Here is an 18,464-nt window from a genome sequence, read left to right as displayed (position 1 = left end):
ACATTGGTAGTTTTTCTAAGTTAACTGATTGAAGGCAAAAGGCTAATTGGGACTTTTAGCTCTTGCTTTTCACTATTGTCATCAGGACACATAGGCTTACATTTTCATCAGGGCACATAGGCTTACGCAGTCCCAGTCTTAAGAAAACAGATGTGACCCCAGGCAACACCTTTTCCTTCAAGGCACAACCAGATACTATACAGAGCCTCGGAACCCCAAGGTGGCGGAACCCTGAAGCAGGCGGAACATAGGAGTGACGGAAACTGAAGGCAACGGAATCGGAAGCTGTGGAACCTCGGATTTAGCGGAACCAAAGCGCGGCGCCCAAGGAGTCACCCGGACTCTGTTTGGAACGGAAGCCCAGTGGCCGGCAGCTTCCTGGTTGCGCGGCGGCTCTGAGGGCCCAGTTTAGCCGTGGCGATGTTGCCCTACACCGTGAATTTTAAGGTGTCGGCGCGCACCCTCACCGGGGCTCTCAATGCCCACAACAAGGCGGCGGTGGACTGGTGAGGGCGCCGGGTTCCGAGGCCGCCAGGCTCGGCCAGGAGTCTCTGAGGGGAAGGGGGAAAGAACAAGCGGTTTCATCCGCCTGCTTAGTTTCTCTTCAAGACTGGACGCTGCCTTCACACTTTAGAGATTTTCATTTTTAAATGCCGGCTTTCTGTTGTTACTATAAAAGCTGTAAAAACTCCCATATGGGAACTTACCCTGGGTGGATATACTTGCCCTCGTTCTCTCATCTCTTGTTTCTCTTCGCTCGTTCCCCTCACCTTCCTCACCGTCCCCATTCCCCACTCTTACCCTCTCCTCCCAAGTCTCCGGGCTTCTCGCCCCCATGTCAATTCCGTTCTTCCCCAGTTCTGTCTTCTTTTTCTCTCATCCCCGTTTCTTAACCTGTATCCATTCAACAGTGTGCTGGACGCTGTGCCAGGACCCTGGGCTCTCGCCAACTCTTCATTTCACCTTTATCTTTTTACTATAAAATGACAACGATAATTAATAACCAGGCAAATATAAAGCAGACTGCTTGTAGCTGTGGCTCCTGGGAAGGTTGGCAAGAGTACAGAAACTTCCTGTTGAGTGTTCATCTTTTTATCTGGTTGGAGGGACCAGGGCTCATCACAGAGCGTGGAGTGTGATCCCACGCACTCTGTGGATGCTTGGCATTCAGAGTTGAGTAAGACGAGGGATAAGCTCTCGAAGACAAATAGACGACCCGAGTCGCTTTATATGTCTTTACACCTCTACAGGCATATCTCTCAGAACTTAATTTTTTTATCCGGGAAAAAAAAAAAAAATTTCAACAAGTTTTGTTTTTTAAAGCTTAGCTAGACCTTTTCTATTTAAATGGTAAAATGTAATGTGCTAGCCTTTGGGCTTACATAATAATTTTATTAATGGCGGTGCCTATTGGTTAGATTTATCTGTTGTTTAGGATGCCTTTTGGCAAGAGAGAAGTTGTTTTGCTTTGCTCTTAACTTAAATGTTAACACTTTTTGTTAGGGGCTGGCAAGGTTTAATTGCTTATGGATGTCATTCGCTTGTGGTAGTGATTGATTCCAATACTGCTCAAACGCTTCAAGTTTTAGAAAAGCATAAAGCTGATGTTGTCAAGGTAAGTCAGATCCTACTTCCACCCTATCATAAATTGTCTGTTCTAAAGTTTTAAATATCGCTGGAATCTCATTAAAGTCATATGTAGAAATGTTGAGTAGGTTTTACATGTGATACTCTTACTTGGGGTAGCCTAATATTTCCATATCGGGTTTTCCGAATGGCTCAGTGGTAAAGAACCCACCTGCCAATGCAGGAGTCTCAGGTTTGATCCCTGGGTCAGGAAGATCCCCTGGAAGAGGAAGTGGAACCCACTCCAGTATTCTTGCCTAAAGAAATCCATGGACTGAGGAGCCTGGCCCGCCACAGTCCATGGGGTCACAAAGAGTTGAACAAGACTGATCACACATGCGCATGCAGTATTTCCATGTATAATGTCGCATCAGTATTGAACTATTAAATGCTAGTTCTTAGGTCATTTTAATGCTAGTGGAAAACACTAATTTTGTCCTGTACTGCACCACTCATTTCACTCATTAGTTTTGAGCATCTAGTATGTGCTAAGAGTATAGAGATGAGAAAGCCCTCAAGCAATTCATTGTCTAGCGAGGAAGAGTGAGAAGAAAACTTACAAATACAGTGTGGTAAGTGAGACCTGTTTCATATGCTATGGGAAGACGAAGGGACTACAGGTCACCTGGTTGTAGGGATCAGAGGAGGGCTCAGAATTCTTTTCATTTTAGGGACTAGTAAACAGTAGCTGGCTGAGTGAAAAATTAGGAAGTGCACTGCAGGAGAAAAGGAGAATAGACTCAAAAGGAAGCAGTGTGTGTAAAGGATGGCCAAAAGATGGAATACACATGTAATCAGTAGGAGTGATGAAAGAAGGCAGCCGGAGAAAGTCCCCTACCCTGAAAGGTTTATAAGATTATGATGGACTTTGGATTTTTAAGCAGGAGATTGACTTGATCATATTTTCGTTTTAGAAAAACTCACTCTGGCAGTAGTGGAAGATCTGTTGGGAAAGGCAAGACAATGCAATGGGATCATTTAGGAGAGTTGCAGTCATTTTGGCAGGAAATCCTTAGGGCCTAAAATAAAGAGGAGACATAAAGGAGTCAGATTTAGGAGCTCTCTAAGAGGTGAACTTGATAATGCTTATAGTAAACAGTCTTAATCAACAGAATGACCCCAAAGCAGGAACCCCCGGTTTGATGCCTGGGTCAGGAAGATCCACTGCAGAAGGGATAGGCTACCCACTCCAGTATTTCTGGGCTTCCCTGGTGGTTCAGAAGGTAAAGAATCCTCCTGTAGTGTGGGAGACCTGGGTTCATCCCTGGGTTGGGAAGATTCCCCTGGAGAAGGGAATAGCTACCCATTCCAGTATTCTGGTCTGGTGAATTCCATGGACAGAGAAGCCTGGCAGACAACAGTTCATAGGTTCTCAGAGTTGGACGTGACTGAGCAACTTTGACTTTAGAGGTGAACTTTACAGTGAACAGTCTTAAGGGAGAATCAGAATGACTCGAGGTTTCTGTATGAGTAGCTGAATGGTAGTATTGTTTTGATGACGTGACTGTGTGAAGTCAGTGTTTAAGGTGCAAAGTCTGAGACGCCTGGGGCAATTCAATTATACTGATCTGAAATTTAGGAAAGATGTTATTATTGGAGATGGAGATCTGGGGTCTTTTATTGGTTGTTAACTGTTTTATTGAGATACTCATACCATAAAATTCATGCATTTAAAGCATACAGTTCCATGGTTTTCAGTATATCCAGAGTTGTGTAGCCATCACCACTATCAATTTCATAACCCTGCAAAGAAACCATGTATGCCTTAGCAGTTGCCACCTACCCCCTTTCCCTTCATCCCTGGGCAGCCACTAATCTGCTTTCTGTTCTGTAGATTTGTCTGTTCTAGACATTTGAAATGAATGAGATGGTGCAGTGTGTGCTTGGCATCTTTCGCCTAGCATAACGTTTTTCAAGATTCATCCATGTCACATGGCTTGTGTCAGAACTCTGTTCCTTTTTATCGCTAAATAATATTCCACTGATACAACATTTATTTATTGATGGATATTTGGCATATCTCACTTTTTAGGTATTAGGAACAATGCTGCCATGAACATTTGTGTACAGTTTGTTTGTGTGAACCCGTGTTTTCATTTCTCTTGAGTATATAGCCTCAAAGTAGAATAGCTGACTCACATGGTAACTTTATATTTAACTTTTGAGGAACTGCCAGACTGTTTTTTCTCAAAGAGACTTCAATATTTTACATGCCCATAGCAGTGTATGAGGGCTCTAATTTCTCCTCAAACTCAACATCTGTCCTTTTGATTATGGCAAAATGAAGTATGAAGTGGTTCTCATTGTGGTTTTGGTTTGTGTTTCCTTAATGGCTAATAGTGTTTAGCATCTTTTCATGTGCTTAGTGGCCATTTGTAGATATTCTTTGAAAAATGTCTATTCATTCCTTTGCCCATTTTAAAATTGTATTTTTTAAAACTTTGGAGTTGAAAGAATTCTTTATGGTTCTAGATACAAGTCCCTTATCAGATATATGCCTTGGCAAATATTTTCTCTCATTCTGTGATAGTGCCCTCTGAAGCACAAAAGTTTTAAATTTTGATGTAGGTTGTAACAAAGAACCATTGCTTTTCCCAGTGTCAAGAAGATTTATATCTTTGTTTTTGTCTAAGGATAGTATGATTTTAGCTCTTATATTTGGGTTTTAGATCCATTTTGAGTTAATTTTTGTATGTAATGTGCAAAAGGGAAATATACAGGGGATTTTTTTTTTTAATATCTACATGTATCCTATGATCTTGCTGAACTCATTAGATTTAGTAACTTGAGTGTTATTGTTTTGTTTTTCTTACGTAGACAGTAATGTTATCTGCAGATAATGACAGCTTGGATTTTTCACTAGTAATCTGGTGTCTTTTCTTTCTTTTCCTTGTCCTCTTGTGTTGATTGGGACCTCTACTACAGTGCTTAGGGCTGAGGGAGAATGCCTTTGTCTTACCCTGAACCTAGGAAAAAAGCATTCAGTCTTTCACCATCAAGTCTAATGTTGAATATAGGTTTTGTTTTTTAATTTTTTTGTTTTTGGGGAAAAAATATTATATCTCCCCCCATTTCTGTCTTTTTTGCAGTTCTGGAGTTTTCATTTCTTAGTATAGATGTGTGTTTCAGTCTGGTGTCATATTCCTTTTGGCTAAAGAATTTCCTTCAAGTCCTTGAGGCATGTATCTGGTATTGGTTGATCCTTTCTGATTTTATTTGTCTGAGAAACTGTTTCACCAGTACTTTTTTTTTTTCCTTGTAGTGCTTTAAAGATCACTCAATTATCTCCCAGAGTAATTTTTGTTGGGAAATTTTTGTCTTTGTTTCTCTGTATGCAGTGTATCTTTTCTCAGCTCCTTATCTTGATTTTCAGCAGTTTGATTATGATGTGTTTAGGTGATTTTTAAAAAATATATATACAGAGATGGAATTCAAGTACTACACACATACACACACACACACACACACACCCTACAATAATCTTATCTGTGGTAGTTTTATTCTGTAAAGTTGTTGGAAACACTGAATTAGCAAATACTGAAACACTGATTGCTCCTGGGGGAAATAATGCAATTTGGTTCCTAGTGAGCCTCTAGTTGCAATATTTTCATCAACTGATTGATATATAACCTTGTTTTATATGTGTTTCTGTTAAAAGACATCTTATTTATTATATACTGTTGATTTATTATCATTGAACTCATGGCCGACAGCACCATAACTCATGCCTGGACAGAGCTTATTTCGTGTGTTTTTTCTGTAATGCATGGCACAGCTTCTTGTGCTTAGGAGCTCTAGACAGCACTTGAGCACTGCGCCGGGGACCGTTTTAAACAGTGAAGTCACAACCGGAAGCCCAGAAATGCAAAACACAGTAGTAAGTAGGCCTCAGAACAGACAGTGGTTACACCCTGAGAACTGCCGCAAGAGCGCCTTGTCAACCGCAGCTGGGGTGCTCTTGGGTGTTGAGTGACTCAGGTTTGTTACCGCTCTGCTTGTGTCTGTTAATGACGGTGAAAGCACTGCAGATACTGATTTTACAAATAAAATTACAAATGCGTTCTAGCGAGTAGGCAAATTCACAAATACAGTTTCTGTAAATAACGAGGAGGGAGAGTATACATACCTTCACACGTGTATAAAGTAAACATATACATATATACACATTCAAACATATATACATGCATATGTGCAGACACACATTCTCATTTAAAAAAAATTCTTGCCTGAGGAAAAGATGTGTCTCGTTAACACTGAAGTTCGGAACACTTTTGGCCATCTTTTTCATGAATGCTATTGGAATTGATTAGCATGCCTCCCTACCTAAGCATTTTCTCTGAGTGTGTTTACTTTTATGTGTACATACATGTGTGTGTCTGTGTACATAGGTATATCCCTATATATTCAAATACAGGTATATATTTGAAGAGTCTGTGGTGTTCAGTTTGTTGACTAAACACATACTTGAATGTCAGCTGCAGGCACTGTGTTAGGGTCTGGGAATAGAAATGTGAGCAAGGCCCCCATGATCCTGCCATGTGGAGCAGGACTGGTGATAGGTCAAAACAAAGTAAAGAAAATAACTCCAGAGTATTATGTGGGAAATGATCCAAAGTAAACAAGTAGGAGCTAAAGAAGGCAGGTTGTAGCCAGGGAAGACCTTGGCTCAGAGGAAGGACTGTTTTATTCCTTATTCTGTCAGTGCTCAGTACTCAGGAATTAACCTGATTTGTGCTGGGATTCTTGTATTTTTTATTTAAAAAACTATTAATGTTATTATAAAAGTATGATGCATAAATTTATTTTTTTAGAGAAAAAACTGCTGCAATTTTTTTCCGATTTATGAGTGTTTACCCAGATTTTTTGTTTGCTTTTGTGTTTTCCTTTTGCAAGATTTTGGTAGCTCAAAGTTGTCTCCTTTGAATTAGAAGAATAGAGTGCAAGAGAAGATTCTTCTTATCAGTTTAGGATTTTACGTGTTCTGTCAGAATTAGATTTTATGGTCTTTACTGTGATTAGATGATATACCAGTGATCATACCATTTTAAGAGATAGTGTTCTGGAATTTTTGCCTGAATTCTCTAGATTATTAAGCCTGTGTCTCATTTCTGATATTTTAAAGGCAAGAAAGTTGTGATGTTTTCAAAACTATTTTAGTTGCGGCTTTAAAAAAATCATAATAAAAATGTCTGACTTTTGAGGAAGCTAATTTCCTATTTTTGTAATATAAGTGTAGAATGTAGCTTGAGTTCTGGTCAGTGTTTTATGAAAATTATGTATGGTTTACATCCAGTGCACATATTTACTTGATTTGGTTTCTTCTTGATACTAGGTTAAATGGGCCAGGGAAAATTATCATCATAACATTGGCTCGCCATATTCCTTGCGCTTAGCTTCTGCTGATGTCAATGGAAAGATCATCGTTTGGGATGTAGCAGCAGGAGTAGCACAGTGTGAGATCCAAGAGCATGCCAAGCCTATTCAGGGTGAGGAAAGTCCTTGCTCCACCGAGCGTCTGTGTTAATACACTTACTGTTAGAGCGGTTGGTTTTTGTCCCTTTCATTTACTTTCATCACTTCTCAGTTAACTCTTGATTGTGTGTAGCCAGTTCTGTGGATCCGAATCTAGCTTTCTTTTCCCTATCAATATGCTCCTGGGCTTATTTCCTCAGATCTCAGTTGATTTGTGCTTTGGTAAAATGCATTAATTTCAGTTGAGCATGATGAGAAAACTTAAGCTCCTTATAAATGGTCTTGTAGATCTAAGCTATAAATAAACTCCCCAGAACTGCACCTTTGAATTAGCTCTCAATGCTTACTTTCTGCTAATAGAGATAAAATGCTATTCTCATTTTCATATATCAGTAGATCATTTGCTTGCTTATGTTACTGACCTAATCAATACAGCATTCCTGGCTTTGACTGTGTGGCTCTCTTGACTGGGTGAATCTTTTAAATGACTGTTAAAAAAACTTATTGAGTACTTACTGTACCTACTGAACTAGATCTTTATCTTCTTTATTGTCTTGAAAAAACGTGCAATTCTGTAAAGTCCCATTAAGTAACTCCACAAAAACATTAGGAGAGTCTGACATTGATCCTGGCTAGGACAAGTCTTTGACATAAAGTTTTAACTACTGAATAGTGTAAATTGCCTTGTATTTTCTTTGAAGCAATATTTCAGATTACTTGGAAATGTTGACCTCTAGATTCTAATGTTCAGGCAGCTCATTTTTATGTAAAATTAGTTTTCCCTGTCAATCTTGACACATAAACTTAGATGCAACATTGAAGAGGAGGGGGGAAGTTAAGATTTTAAGGATTATGAAAACACATACACACAACTAGATATAAAGGATGCATTAACCAAGTGTTTTAAAGTGGGTGATTTCTGAATTTTGTCTTTATTTATCTGGTCTTTGCAGATGTTCAGTGGTTATGGAATCAAGATGCTTCCCGGGATTTATTGCTTGCTATCCATCCGCCGAATTACATTGTGCTCTGGAATGCAGATACTGGCACCAAACTCTGGAAGAAGAGCTATGCTGATAACATTCTTTCTTTTTCTTTTGATCCTTTTGATCCCTCACATTTAACTTGTGAGTACTAGTTTTCTTGTGGAAAATGAATTGAGGTATTTGTAATATATATGGTTAACGCTATATACATAAGATACACATACACGTACACCCATCATACATCTTAAAATCAGACGCACATCTAGTTCCTATCTTTTCAGTTCCTAGTAAAGATACTAAATCATAACCCATATTTTTTTCAAGTATTCTGATGATTAGAAATTTAAATCAGCAAGCTAGACCTTCAGTGTATGGAATTTGTGATCAGAATTAGATTAGTCAGAGAACGAGAGAGTTGCTGTGTTATTCTAATTCAGACTTAATTAAATTTTTTTTCTAGGAACATAAAAAGAACCTGAGTCAAGGGTTTCATTTAGTCTGTGGCCAAATTCATTTCTTCCTTTTCAAAATATTGTTCTAATTCATTCCAAGCCTTTTGAGTGCCATAAACAGATGCATGTCAGGAACAGACTAAGCCCAAGGGAGTTTTTTCTTGTAGAGACTGTTTTTGCCAATATACTTTAATGTTTTACTGAGCCAGTGATCTAAAAATTAGATTCTAGACAGATATTTTTGTGACTAAATATTTTTTATTCAGTTATCCAACAAATATTTCTTGAGCTTTTACTTGCTATATGCACGGAGTGTTCTGGGAGCCTGGAATATATCAGTGAATCAAGACAAGGATTCTTGCCTTCATAAAGTTTGCATTCTAGTGAGGAAGAATTAGGTGGTAACCTATGAGCATAATGAATTAGTACACTACAATGTATTATGAGTGGTATAAAAAATAAAACAAGATAAAGGGAGTGGGAGTGGGCTTGTTGTAATAGATAAAGTGGTCAAGGTAGACTTCATTTTGATATTTGATGAACAACTTCAAAGAGATGAGGAAATCTACTATGGTAAAGAATGTTTTCCCTGGATTTGAATGACTCAACATTCCAATTTGTATCCTCCAATATTTATTGAGGGGTATATGAGTTGATGGAGGAACAGAAGGTCAGACAAGTAGAAATCAAAATGGGAAACATAGCTGTATAAATAACTGCAATACGGTGTGTTTAGGGTTTGTGTGTGTAAATGTGTATATGTGAACGTATGTGTGCACTCACTAGGTTGCTGTGGAGGGCAATGCTGTGGGAGCCCTAAGGAGAGCAGGCTTAGCTGACAGAGTCAGGGAGTGAGGACATCACAAAAGGAGGGGACAGACTTTGACCTTGAAGGATGCCTTCTATAATCTGAAATGGAGACAAAGCTTCAGGTTAATTTACTGCATCTCTGTAATTTAGTTGATGAAAGCACGAGATTTCAAAGCATCAGTTGACCTAACATCTTTGATTTGCTCATTGAATGTGCTGGGGTTGTCATAATTCTTGAATGCTTTGTTCCCTGCCTTTAAAACAGCCTCACTCATTGCCAGGAGCCAGGGTAGATAAGATTTTTATGATCAGATAGATGTTAGTCCAGAGAAGACGATGACACCCCACTCCAGTACTCTTGCCTGGTAAATCCCATGGATGGAGGAGCCTGGTAGGCTGCAGTCCATGGGGTTGCTAGGAGTTGGACACAACTGAGCGACTTCACTTTCACTTTTCACTTTCATGCATTGGAGAAGGAAATGGAAACCCACTCCAGTGTTCTTGCCTGGAGAATCCCAGGGACGGGGGAGCCTGGTGGGCTGCCGTCTATGGGGTCGCACAGAGTCAGACACGACTGAAGCGACTTAGCAGCAGCAGCAGGTGTTAGTCGGCCCCAGTTGTGAGGGGGATTATTTTTTCCATCATAAAAAGGCATAAAATATTTCTGTTTCCTGTACACTTAGCCACTGTTGGCACTTTTACTCTAGATATTAAGTGAAACACTCTTTGCATATCCCAAGCTTCAGTTTGACACTCAAGAAGAAAAAGGAAGTAAATTTAGACAGAGCAACTCATGATAATGATAAAAAATTAGTATCAACAAGTTAAATATTTGAATTTGCCAAATGTGGTATGCAGAACCTCATATATAGGTTTTTTTTCCTCTTCTGTGAATTTTATATTCTGAAAGTCTTTAGATTTTGAAGTTATGAGATATAATGAGGAAAGGTTTCTAATGAAAGTCCGTACACTGAATTTATTTGGAAGAACAAGCATTTGCTTTTTCTGCCAGTAACCTTCTGGTATCTTTTTAATTTAAGATATTAATTTAGAGTGCTGAACTTGGAGGCCTCTGATGAATTGTAATGGACCACCTGTTTCTGTTTAACTTGGAGAACATTCCCATTATGTCTGCATAACACTGCCAGTTCCTTATTATTAAAATTATCATTACCTTGCTCTTAAAAATGTATTGGAATAAAACTCTGTGCTAAACTTGATTAAACTTTAATCAGAGTTTCACTTCTCTCAGTACAGTACTCACCAGCGAGGGCATTGTATTCATCTCAGATTTCTCTCCATCCAAGCCTCCCTCAGGACCTGGGAAAAAAGTTTACATATCCAGTCCACACTCCAGCCCAGCTCACAACAAGCTGGCTGCAGCCACAGGGGCCAAGAAGGCTCTTAATAAAGTGAAAATCTTAATCACTCAAGAGAAACCTAGGTAAGTTGCAAGTATAAAACTAGCAGCAACATTCATGTAACTCAGTGTTTATCTGTTTATTGAAAATATCATTTTTGGAGATGTATTAAGATTGATTTTCTTCTTTGTGTTACCCTTTCTTATTTCTAATTTTGAATTTATAAAAGGAAAAATATTTTTTGTTTCCTCCTCTAAGAAGAGATTAGCACTTAGCATGGTTCCTTTGTTTCCAGTAATGCAGTAAACAACCCCCACTAATTTTCAGTGAACATCTTTGACTTCTGAAAATGAGAGAGAAAGATTGTAAGATGGGGGCCACTGAACACATTACAAATTGGGGGGCAAAAACTGGATTATGATTTTAAATACATTTTCCTGACTTAAATACTGTGTAATGTCATTAGCCAGTAAAATATGAATGTTTTTCTTCTGCATGTAAAGGTGGTTTCCCATAGTGGTTAAGGGCCAAGATTCTAGGGGAACTGTAGCTCTGTGACTTGGAGTATACTTTAGTCTTTCTCAGATTTCACTCTTGCAATATCCAAGATATGGTGTTTTAAAGGGTTTCATAGGCCTGTTACAAAGATTAATAGATACAGAAACTTAAGTCCTTATCATAGTATCTGATACTTAATAAGCATTCTTTTGGTAAATGCTATATTTTTGTTTATTTCAGAAATTTCAACTGAATAAAATTTTATTTTGAAGAACTAATTTTATGCATTAAAAATAGATTTCTGTTTTTTTCCTAGTGCTGTGGTTCTTATATTTTTATTGCTTTGGTAGTTTTTTGGCATTCATTTTAAAAATGCTTTTATTTTTAATATACTAAGATTATTCTATCTAGACTTTGTGGGTAATTACCTGAAAAACGTGGTAAAATACAAATTGCTCTACAAGTTCTGAATTGATATGTAAATATCAGTTTTATATATTAAACCATAGGCTGGTTAAATTTATCCCTAGTTTATCCCCCACCCTATGCTGAAATGATTGAAGATTACTCCTTAAGTATCTTGAGAACTTATTTCTTTTGCAGTAATTCTGTATCATAAATAATTATTTTTAACCTGCATAGTTTTATAACTTATGACCTACATACTGTATTTTCTCTCATGTGAATCATATGTTCATCTGTGTGAGGAAATTGAGTCTTACATTGTTTTAAATTTGTTATTTAAGCTTGCCCAACTGGGAAGTGCACAGCCAGAATTTTAATGCAGTCCACATCCCTCTCCATGGTCCTCTGATCTAACTTTACTTTAAATTTCAAAACCTTAATAAAATTATTATGTAAAAAGAAGATGGTACATAATTATATGCCCATTCCTATTGAAATAAATATGTAAATTTATTATAAATACAAAGTTGTGATTAAGTATATACAACAATCACAAATTACTGAAATGATTTTTGAGACTCTTCAACAATCTTTACAATCCTCATATTGTTTCATCTCTTTTATTTACACAGAAGAAAATTCTGTGGCAAGTGAATAAAATACCCAACTTTGTTCCAAAAAATCTTTAAAACAGCTGAAGAGTGAAGGAAGGCAGAGTAGAGGGAGTGACTTGCTCAAGGCCAAACAGATAGTCCACTGACTCCTGATCCAGTTCTCTAGCCCTAATTACTCTAAATGTTGTGTTTTAATCCCACGGCTTCTTTTCAGCCCTCCATCTAGTACTTCTGACTACAAAATAAGAATGACAGTACTGCCTTATGAGTGCTGGGTAGTATTGTCACTTACCATCTCATATCATAGACTTACTGGTGTACTTTAAACTTGCAATGATTTGGAAACATCTCTCCAGCCTGTCTAGTGTTATTGTCATAATTTGGATTTTGGCACAAAGGAGAGATCTAATATTTAGATGCTAGCTCATGTTGGTTATTTCGGGAGACAGTTGTACATTCTCATTGATGGTTATTATATGGAAAGTACAAAATTCAATCCTTTTTTAGCTTTTTCTGATATGAATAAAGTCTGATTCATCTTTTAAAAATTGAAGTATAGTTGATTTACAATGCTGTGTTAGTTCCTGATATACAGCAAAATGATTCACTTATGCATATTATATTATATGGAGCCTCCCTAGTGGCTCAGACAGTAAAGAATCTGCCTGCAATGTAAGAGACGTGGGTTCTATCCCTGGGTTGGGAAGATCCCCTGAGAAGGGAATGGCAACCCACTCTAGTATTCTTGCCTGGAGAACCCCATGAACTGTAGCCTGCCAGGCTCCTCTGTCCATGGGACTGCAAAGAGTCAGACACGACTGAGTGAGTGACGCAGTGCGTGTGCGCACACATGCACACACACACACAGCAAAGTGCTTCAGTTATACATATTACTGTTCTTTTTCATATTCTTTTCCATTGTAGTTTACTATAGGATATTGAATCTAGTTCCTTGTGCCATATAGTAGGACCTTGTTTATTTTATATAGAGTAGTTTGTATCTGCTAATCCCATACTCTTAATTTATCCCTCCCTCGTGGCCACCCCACCTTTGGTACCCATAAGTTTGTTTTCTTGTCTGTGGATCCATATCTGTTTTGTACATACGTTCATGTGTGAGTCTGACTCATTTCTTGATGCCTGAAGTAAATGTTTACTTTTTCCAGTGCAGAATTCATAACTCTCAATGATTGCCTTCAGTTGGCATACCTGCCTTCCAAAAGGAATCACATGTTGCTGCTCTATCCTCGTGAGATTTTAATCCTTGATCTTGAGGTGAATCAGACAGTGGGTGTGATTGCAATAGAGCGAACAGGAGTTCCTTTTCTGCAGGTATCTACAGCTTACAAATTACATCAGCAAAAGTTGATTATGAATTATATAGAGAAAAATAATCTATACCTTTGCATAGTCTTGCAAAAGTCCTTAGTTTCCCGTTTTTTCTATTTATTTAAAGATTGACAATGTTATTTTACATTCCTTATTTTTCTGGACTTCTGATTGGTTTGATTTAACCCTAGAAATTATTCTGACAGATCTGGAGATGGATACTGAACTATTTAAGTTACACGAATAAAGACAAATTTTTTAGGATTGATGGATTAGGGGATTATATGTGTGCTTTTGTGTTTTTGTTTTACTTTTTGCCCGTATTCTGTAAATATGAGTTTATGAGTCTCACTGTATATATAATTTTAAAATCTGTGGTTTTGAAAAATAAATATATCATCTATTTAAAGGTAATTCCCTGCTTTCAACGTGATGGTTTATTTTGCCTACATGAAAATGGTTGTATAACCTTACGTGTTCGAAGATCTTACAGTAGTATTTTCACTTCAAATGAGGAACCGGGTAAGTTTATATCTCACAATAATGTTCACTTATTTTTTTTTTTTCAGAATTATTTTTTAAAGCTTTATGTGGCAAATACTAGCCAAAGCATGGAGTTAATGATAATCCCTGCCTTAAAATAATAGAATATGGTTATAGTATGAGACATAAGAAAGCACAGACCCAAGATAATCTCTGGGTATTATAACAGTGCACCTCCTGGATGCAGCAACAATAGTAGTATTTTGTAATCCCTTTTTGACTGTATCCATGAGCCAAGCACATGTTATCTTTTGTGACCATTTCTTTTACACAATCCAACCTTGTGTATACCTTTATTATTACACCCCTTTGACTTTTCTTCTGCTTTAGCAAGGAATGTCTTAAGCCTGTGTCGCTTCCATGGTAAAGTGACATAGGTTAGGAAGTCTTCAGGGCATTCAGTTGTCTTTTCCAGTCTCATCCTGGAGAATAAAACTGATGTCTTTATGGAATGATGTGCTATGTAAAGGTGAAAGTGACTTTCACATCTTTCGTAAAATACAATTATTTTCAGGCTTACTCTTCAGTTTGGTCACTCAGTCATGTCTGACTCTGCAGCCCCATGGATTGCAGCGTGCCAGGCTTCCCTGTCCATCACCAACTCCTGGAGCTTGCTCAGACTCATGTCCATAGAGTCGGTGATGCCATCCAGCCATCTCATCCTCTGTTGTCCTCTTCTCCTCCCGCCTTCAATCTTTCCCAGCATCAGGGTCTTCTCCAGTGAGTCAGTACTTTGCATCAGGCGGCCGAAGTATTGGAGCTTTGGTGTCAGCATCAGTCCTTCCAATGACTATTCAGTACTGATTTCCCTTAGCATTGACTGGTTTGATCTCCCTGCTGTCCAAAGGACTCTCAAGAGTCTTCTCCAACACTACAGTTCAAAAACATCAATTCTTCAGCGTTAAGCCTTCTTTATGGTCCAACTCTCATATCCATATGTGACTACTGGAAAAACCATAGCTTTGACTAGATGGACCTTTTCGGTAAAGTAATGTCTCTGCTTTTTAATACGCTGTCTAGGTTGGTCATAACTTTCCTTCCAAGGAGTAAGCATCTTTTAATTTCATGGCTGCAGTTACCATCTGCAGTGATTGTGGAGCCCGAGAAAATAAAGTCTGTCAGTGTTTCCATTGTTTCCCCATCTATTTGCCATGAAGCGATGGGACTAGGTGCCATGATCTTCATTTTTTAGATGTTGAGTTTTAAGCCATCTTTTTCACTCTCCTCTTTCACTTTTATCAAGAGACTCTTTAATTCCTCTTCGCTTTCTGCCATAAGGATGGTGTCATTTGCATATCTGAGGTTATTGATACTTCTCCTGCCAGTCTTGATTCCAGCTTATGCTTCATCCAGCCCAACATTTCACATGATGTACTCTGTGTATAAGTTAAATAAGCAGGGTGACAATATACAGCCTTGACGTATTCCTTTCCCAATTTGGGACCAGTCTCTTGTTTCATGTCTGGTTCTAACTGTTGCTTCTTGGCCTGCATACAGATTTCTTAGGAGGCAGGTAAGGTGGTCAGGTATTCCCATCTCTAAGACTTTTCCACAATTTGTTGTAATCCACACAGTCAAAGGCTTTGGCATAGTCAGTGAGGTAGAAGTTTGTGTTTTTCTGGAACTCTCTTGCTTTTTCTATGATTCAGTGGATGTTGGCAATTTGATCTCTGGTTACTCTGCCTTTTCTAAATCCAGCTTGAACATCTGGAAGTTCTCGGTTCACATACTATTGAAGCCTGGCCTGGGGAGTTTTGAGCATTACTTTGCTAGTGTGTGAGATGAGTACAATTGTGTGGTAGTTTGAACATTCTTTGGTGTTGCCTTTCTTTGGGATTGGAATGAAAACTGATCTTTTCCAGTCCTGTGGCCACTGCTTTTTCCAAATTTGCTGGCATATTGAGTGCAGCACTTTCACAGCATCATCTTTTAGAATTTGAAATAGCTCAGCTGAAATTCTATCACCTCCACTAGATATGTTCATAGCGATCCTTCCTAAGGCCCACTTGACTTTGCATTCTAGGATGTCTGGCTCTAGGTGAGTGATCACACCATCGTGATGTAGAGCAAGTAAATTATGATGGGCTACAGGTGTACTGTTCATTATTTAATCATATATCTGTTGATCTTTTTTTGAAAGATTGTCTTCGTTTAAAAAATATTAAATAAGCTATTTTGATAATTGCTCTTTGGACATTAAACTTGGTGTGGACAGTCACTAAGCTAATTGTCTTATATCCTGAAGAAATTAGTAATTGTAAACACAGGGAAACCATTTTTGACAAACTTTGCTTTAGTTGAAGGGATGATGTTCTATTTGGTTGAGGTATTATTTACATTGAAACAAGTAGCAGTGACATTAATATGGTTGCTTTCTAATATTTAAAGAAAACAATACTCTTGTTAAGATCCAGATCCTGTCCAGGAGCTTACCTATGACCTACGAAGCCAGTGTGATGCAATCAGGGTGACAAAAACTGTCCGTCCCTTCAGTATGGTGTGTTGTCCTGTCAATGAGAATGCAGCTGCCCTCATAGTGAGTGATGGCAGGGTCATGATATGGGAACTGAAGTCTGCTGTTTGTAATCGGAATTCACGGAGCAGGTAAATGAACCAATAGGATCTCTTTTTTGTTTTGCTTTGCTTCCCCCCCTTTTTTAAGACTGCCAGAATCATATAAAAATAGCAAGGCCTTTTTCTGTAAAAAATATATAGACATTAGATTATAAGGGGATTATGTAAACCTGCTAGAGATATTTCACCTGTGGTTTAGATTAATGACTAGTGTAAAAACTGGATGGAGTACTATGATCTAAAGTTAGTAATTTGAGTCACTAACATATGATGCAGACTTTAAATATGTAAGAACTGTCTAATTATTATATCTTTGCAGTAGTTCTGGCGTGTCACCTTTATATTCACCAGTGTCTTTCTGTGGAATTCCTGTAGGAGTCCTACAGAATAAACTCCCAGACCTCTCCTTAGATAATATGATTGGTAAGCCACTTTTTTTTTCCCTTCTGACTTTCATGTTAGGTATACTTTTTGAAGGGCAAAATTAATAGTCAGTGATTGTTGTTACTATTAAATCAAAGTTAATACTTCAGAAAACTAAAATGTAGATTTGTTCTTTTCTGAATAAACCAGAGGGGTATAAAATAAGTAAAATTTATGTGGTCCCTAATACTTATCTGCCGATTGTCATTGTGATTTTACTTGTCTGTTTCTTCCCGTAGGTTATACGCACCACAAGGGTGGGACAGAGCTTAATTCAGCCTTGCATCCCCAGCACTCAGCACAGGGTGTAGCCCATTCTAGATGTACAATAAATAGTTATTGAAGAAATAATTAACTGAGCAATATTAGAAAAAAATCATCTTCTTGACTTACATTTTCTTATTTTTATGTTGGGAATTCTTACTTTCACCAAATATTTATTTGCAAATAAAATATTATTTCAAACTTATCTAGTTATTATAGAGCCAGAATATAGTCAAGGAAGAATGAGGGTTGGTGATTTCAAATATTATACAGCTAGGAATTATAAATATGCCAAGCAGAGTTAACGTGTAATTCACTTAAAATTGTGGCCAGTGGTTTATAAAGGATTTTCTTTACCATTATTTGTTATTCTATAATGTAATTAAACATGGACATTATTTACTAGGTTTCTTTTTGTTTGTTTAAATGCTATAAAAATAAATGATATACTAGAAAGAAGAGCATTAGCTTATTGATGTTAATCAGAGATAACATTTATTGAGGGCTTAGTACTATATTAAATGCTGTGCCAAATTCTCTACTTAATACCTTGACAACCCTGTGGACTAGGTACTATTATTATTATTTCCATTTTATATATGTGGGAACTAAGACCTGGAGAGATTAAAACACTTGCCCCAAAGTACACAGCCAGTTAGTGGAAATGTGGTCATAGTCATCCCAGTCTGGAGTCTGCTTCTTGGCCATGGCCTGTAGTCCTGGCTGCTTCGCTGTGACCAAAGCAAGGCTTGACCTCTCCATACCCTGGTATTCTCATATTTCCTGCCAGTTTTGGACTCTTTGTGCTCATTGATGCTAACTTACATACTTCAAATTTTTTCTTTTCATCTTTCACACATAAATCCCTATGAAGAAGTTCAGACACATAATTGTTTTGCAAAATTTATTTTATCAGTAACATAATTTTCTGAGTTAATTGACCCTGTCTGCACTTAATAAAACTATTAAAGTGAAAAGAATTATGAACACACATGTACAGAACTAATCAGTAATATGAAGCCCATAGGAGTTTGAAATTTTATGCTGTTTAGGTATCTAAGTGATATAAATTACATTTTTGGGGGGACAAAATGATACAGATTGTAT

General features: G+C 37.7%; 1 protein-coding gene across 3 annotated transcripts in view; it reads left to right on the top strand.

Annotated features, from left to right (window-relative positions):
* The first annotated feature begins 348 nt into the window (after positions 1–348).
* Positions 349–18,464, top strand: part of WDR11 (WD repeat domain 11) — a 59,255-nt gene continuing 41,139 nt past the window's right edge. Inside the window, exons 1-9 of one of the 3 annotated variants that reach the window (XM_070364021.1) lie at positions 349–506; positions 1,504–1,615; positions 6,959–7,112; positions 8,052–8,225; positions 10,604–10,790; positions 13,391–13,556; positions 13,964–14,075; positions 16,505–16,700; positions 16,993–17,093. In XM_070364021.1, the coding sequence (XP_070220122.1) occupies positions 421–506; positions 1,504–1,615; positions 6,959–7,112; positions 8,052–8,225; positions 10,604–10,790; positions 13,391–13,556; positions 13,964–14,075; positions 16,505–16,700; positions 16,993–17,093 (1,288 nt within the window). In that variant the 5' untranslated portion in view covers positions 349–420. Of the gene's footprint in view, positions 507–1,503; positions 1,616–6,958; positions 7,113–8,051; positions 8,226–10,603; positions 10,791–13,390; positions 13,557–13,963; positions 14,076–16,504; positions 16,701–16,989; positions 17,094–18,464 lie in introns of all 3 variants that reach the window. The other 2 variants (XM_070364020.1, XM_070364022.1) reach the window with 2 other exon arrangements.

This window comes from Bos mutus, chromosome 26 (genome assembly GCF_027580195.1).
Source record: "Bos mutus isolate GX-2022 chromosome 26, NWIPB_WYAK_1.1, whole genome shotgun sequence".
In the NCBI taxonomy this organism is placed as follows: Eukaryota; Metazoa; Chordata; class Mammalia; order Artiodactyla; family Bovidae; genus Bos; species Bos mutus.
This window is presented reverse-complemented; position numbering and strand designations above follow the sequence as displayed.